The 5,000-nt window shown below is 46.3% G+C and overlaps 1 protein-coding gene across 4 annotated transcripts in view; it reads left to right on the top strand.

Moving 5' to 3' along the window:
- The window catches only part of caskin1 (CASK interacting protein 1), a 159,924-nt gene that overhangs the window by 130,285 nt on the left and 24,639 nt on the right, over positions 1-5,000 (top strand). For 2 of the 4 annotated variants that reach the window (XM_063219610.1, XM_063219629.1), the window contains exons 11-12: positions 1,252-1,503; positions 4,335-4,439. In XM_063219610.1, coding sequence (XP_063075680.1) covers positions 1,252-1,503; positions 4,335-4,439 — 357 coding nt within the window. The remainder of the gene's footprint in view (positions 1-1,251; positions 1,504-4,334; positions 4,440-5,000) is intronic. The other 2 variants (XM_063219620.1, XM_063219637.1) reach the window with 2 other exon arrangements.

The following is a 5,000-nucleotide window of genomic DNA, read 5'->3' on the forward strand; positions in this document are numbered from 1 at the left end:
ACACACACACACACACACACACACACACACACACACACACACACACACACACACACACACACACACACACACACACACACACACACACACACACACACACACACACACACACACACACACACACAGTGCACAGCACAGTATGTGTTCCACATGTCCAGGGTGTGTGTAGTGACCCAGGGGGTGTCAGTGGTAGTAGCCCAGTGCTGAATCACATTGCCCCCCACCCTCCCCCAGTGGGCTGATAGATGAGGGCCTTTTATCTCCACAGCTTCCCCACAGCACTGCTTCGGCTGACTCATAGCTCATCACACTGCAGACATGAAACAAGCTGATTCTGTCTCTTGCTCTCTCCCTCTCTCTATTCATCGCTATCATTCTCTCTCTCTCTCTCTCTCTCTCTCTCTCTCTCTCTCTCTCTCTCTCTCTCTCTCTTAATCTCTATCATTCTCTCTCTCTCTCTCAGACACACACACACACACACACACACACACACACACACACACACACACACACACACACACACACACACACACACACACACACACACACACACACACACACACACACACACACACACACACACGAAACACACAGACAGGGATCTCAATGGAGGTGATGGGTGAAGCATAGCAGGCACTCACTGGTCTACATGTCATGGACCCACACCACATAATACTGTAGCTTGCCATTCCCCCAGCCCCTTCACTGCAAATGTGTTAGTGTGAGTGGACACACACATACGTATGTATGTGTGGCTCTGCAGTACTACATGCTGGAGCTAGTACAGGGAGCATGCACGTGTATGATCTACCATGATAAATGGCTGATGCTGCCTTAGGTCGGGGAGCGATTAAGAGAGATTGCAGAATAAAAGAGAGAAAAGATGCAACTGCTTGGTGTTTTAACACTTTTTAATTTTTTCCTCCGCCGTCATGACTTTGTTTTCTGTTTTTTTTACTGTTTTATGTTTGCGTTTACTTACATTTTCTTCGTTTGTTAACCCACATTAAAATAACAAGCCATGTTATTAATTTTTGAGTTTTTGTTAATTAATTTTGTGAGATTTTGTGTTTTTTATTCCTCTCTTATGTCTTTTCTTCTTTTTTTTCCTTTCTTTCCTTTCCCGCTTTCCTCTTTTCTGTTGTTTTGTGGTGTGTCCCCCCTTCGTTCCCCTTCTCGTCGCTGTTTTTCTTTTGTTGTTGTTGTTTTTGTTGTGTGTTGCTGTTCTCCGTTCGTTGTTGTGGTGTCTAGGTCAATGGAGTACAGTCATTTGTACCCCACAGTATCAAAAGATACAGCTGTGTGCTCCCGCTCCCGCCCCCGCTGCCTCTGTGGCTGCCCCCGCCCCAGCAGCCGTGGTGAACGGCGAGTCCTGCCATCAGTATCATGTCCTGCCGCCTCCACCTCCTCCGCCAAACCACCATCAATCCCATCAGCCCCTTTTTACTTCCTTTGGCTATAACAGGTCACAAAGCACCTCAGAAGAGACGCCCAGTGGACAAGGTACAGGCCTCCACTGATACCAGTTGACATTATTATTATTATTATTATTATTATTATTATTACAACTACTACTATTCTCTAAACTGGAGGGAATATCCTGTAGGTCTGCAAACATTTATTCAAGTAAGTACACTGGGAATAATTCTGATTTATTAATTGTAATTGGACAAAGATCCCATAATTCTTGGTATAGGATATTCCTTTCAGCTTTTTGGATAAGTAATTTCATTATTATTTCTTTTTTTCCTCTCCAAATGGCTGTTTGTGTGCTTGCATATTTCCTTTGTCTCTTTTATTCAATTCCTAGCCCTTGCTAGTATTAGTCTTTTCCCGCAGTTCAATATATTTGCTTTTTTTTATCCGTCCCACTGATGGATAGTTGTGCCAGTCTCAAATGGCAGGTCCTTTAATCAGAACATAAGAGGCCTTAGAACAGAGAGCATTCTGGGTAGTGTTGTAATTTTTTCTGCCTGAACTAAGGAGACTCCCTCTCTGGACTCTGTTTCTATTAAACAGAGCTGTGGTGTAGTCATTTATGTCTTCCCCTGTGATGTGAAGCGCTGGCCACAGACAGCCCTTGTCTCCCCCTCGCTCTTCTGCAGTGCAGTAATATGTCAGGCTCTTCCTGTAGTTTTTCTCCAATCAATCCTCTTCTCTCACCGGATTGGCTGACCGAATGCATGACCCTTTTGCTCTGCTCACTAATGATACAGGAAGCACCGCTGCTCCTGTGGCATCTCCCATCAGTGCGTGATTGCATTATGTCCTCCACTGTCTTGTTTGTCTGTTTTCGAGGCACCCGTGTGCGTGCGTGCGTGTGTGTGTGTCTGTGTGTCTGTGTGTCTGTGTGTGTGTGTGTGTGTGTGTGTGTGTGTGTGTGCGTGTGTGTGTGTGTGTGTGTGTGTGTGTGTGTGTGTGTGTGTGTGTGTGTGTGTGTGTGTGTTTGCACGTGTGCATGTGTGTGAGTGTGGTTGCGGATGAGTGTGTGTGTGCGGATGTGCGTTTGTGTGTTTGTGTGTTTGTGTGCGCGTGAGCTTGTGTGTGTCTGCGCGAGTGCACATGTTATCTCTTTCCTCGGATCTGTTCCTCTTCCAAATCTGTCCTGCTTTGTGTCCTGTCTCCTGATGCCTTGTGCAGATATTTCAAATTCAAACTGACTTGTACTTGAGTTGACTCTCGTGTCTCTGGCAGTGATGAGTGGTGGCTCACTTTTTCTGGAAGTTTCTCTGAGATGGCTTTTTGCTGCTTTTGCTCTTTGCCGGTGAAATGATTGGCTTTGTTCCACATGCTGCGCTGGACTTTTGAAAATCAGTTGAAAATTAGCAGTTGCTGACTGTTGTCTGTTTTTTTGTTGAATCTTCTTCTGTGTTGCTCAGGCCTTTCCCATTGCACAGTGTGTGCAGTTACACGTCATGTCTTGAAGCACTATTTGCTCAGAATGCTTCACTTTAGTCGCTTCATGCTGTTTCCCGTTTCTTCTGCATTTGCATTGTGATGAATTGACAATACTACTCTTTCTTAAGTAAACTGTGTTCATTGCTGCTTATGTTTCAATGACTTGATATTATTATTATGATTTACGATGATTTATATTTGAAGGTCATTACTGTTCGGTAAATATTTAAAGGAACATTTCTAGGTTTATGTGAGCAATCATGTCTGGCAATGTTGGCAATCCTGCTGTTTTCTTCATTTCATGTCATGGTTTTGGGAAGTCGATATGCATTATATTAGAATTATACTGTATATTTGGTTGGTTACATTAGCATAGTATTATAAGTCATCCCCATAATAGTTGAACGTCATATTTTTCAAAGCAATGAGTCTGCCGGGTGCACTGTGTACCAGGACAGACTATAAATATTGCTACAAAAACAGTTGCTACTTCAGGTAAAGACCGATAGATACATACCCTTTTTTATGCACAATCACTGTGTAAATATTTCTGTCTTCTGGGGTTGATGCTCATTAATAATCCATAGCCACTCTCTGCCAGCTTGTTGTTGACCTTCAGAATCCAGGTCGGGTTATGCTCTTGTAATGCACTGTGATTTCCTGTGAAACCAAAGACTCAAACATATATAAATATCTCTGTATATATTATATATGTTTCCCCCTCCTTGCACTCCTCCTCTTCCTCTTCCTTGAAGTACATGTAGTGTATGTATATATGTGTAAGATATACATGCATATTATATATGTATTTAACTGTATATCAATGTTGCTCATATATATATGTGCTGAGTATACAATATATATGTGCTCTGTGTGTGTGTGTATGTGTGTGTCTCAGAGAGAGAGAGAGAGAGAGAGAGAGAGAGAGAGAGAGAGAGAGAGAGAGAGAGAGAGAGAGAGAGAGAGAGAGAGAGAGAGAGAGAGAGAGAGAGCATGCATTGTGTGCCTGAGAGAGAGAGAGTGAAAGAATGACTCTGGGTATCTATGTAGATGTAGATAAAATAATATCAAATCAGATACCATATGATCAAGTAAATAAATATCTTAAGGCAACATAGATGAGGTAAGGTAAGATAACACAGTTGGGCACCTGAGAGGTCAGTGGAGAACCACTTCCGGGTCAACTCTACAGCGCCTGTCCTGTCCTGCCCCATTTTCCTGACCCCCTCGCCTGCGGGCCTTGCAGCAGTAGTGGCAGCGGGGCCCAGGGCTTTGAGGGGTGTAGCGGAGGGCCCGTGGGGTGCGAGAGGGGTGCGTAGGGGAGAGCGGGAGAGCATGCACCCACGGGCCCCTAGCTAGCAGAGGGGGGGTGCAGCATGAGCGGTGAGTGGCGCCTGGGCCCCGCGGCGGCGTTAACGCTGGTTTCTGTGTTGAAGGTTCTCGCGGCTCGGAGTCCAGCCCTCACGGCTCGCCCACTCCCAGCGGCGGCCAGCAGGGCGGCAGCAGTGAGGAGATCTGGGTGCTGCGCAAGCCGGTGGCAGGTAACGGCAGCAGGCCAGCTCCCCAGACCACTCCCCTCCACTTCCCCTTGCCCCCTCCCCCAGCCTCCACCCACTCAACGCCCCATCTATACTCCTCCATATCTCTCTGCCAGCACCCTAGTTCCACCTTAGCCCCTAGCCACATACCCCCCACCCCACCAGACTATCTCCTCGGAAGGTAACGCTTTACTTTACAGTACAGTAATTGCTATGGACTTTCTGCGTAACAACAGGGTAGCAGAGAGAAGTTACATGGTATCTAACGGTGCTTGCACACCGCAAGCACGACACGCCCACTTAACATGTCCGGTATCAGTCCGAAACGGTTACAATACATGAAAACAGATAATGCCTTGCACACAGGAGCGCGGTGTAAGCGCGGCTTATGTCCGGCCCCGCGAGCAACAGACCGGACATGTCCGCGATGCTCCTTGAAAATGAACTCAAGTCTATTTTCGTGCGCGGACGTCCGCATTCAGTGAGTGGGTTCCATTGAAAATGAATGGCTGCTGCCCGCGGATAGAACATGGACGCTGACTGTGCAGTGTGCAAGGCAGCCCG

The sequence above is a fragment of the Engraulis encrasicolus genome, chromosome 2 (assembly GCF_034702125.1).
Source record: "Engraulis encrasicolus isolate BLACKSEA-1 chromosome 2, IST_EnEncr_1.0, whole genome shotgun sequence".
NCBI classification, from domain to species: Eukaryota; Metazoa; Chordata; class Actinopteri; order Clupeiformes; family Engraulidae; genus Engraulis; species Engraulis encrasicolus.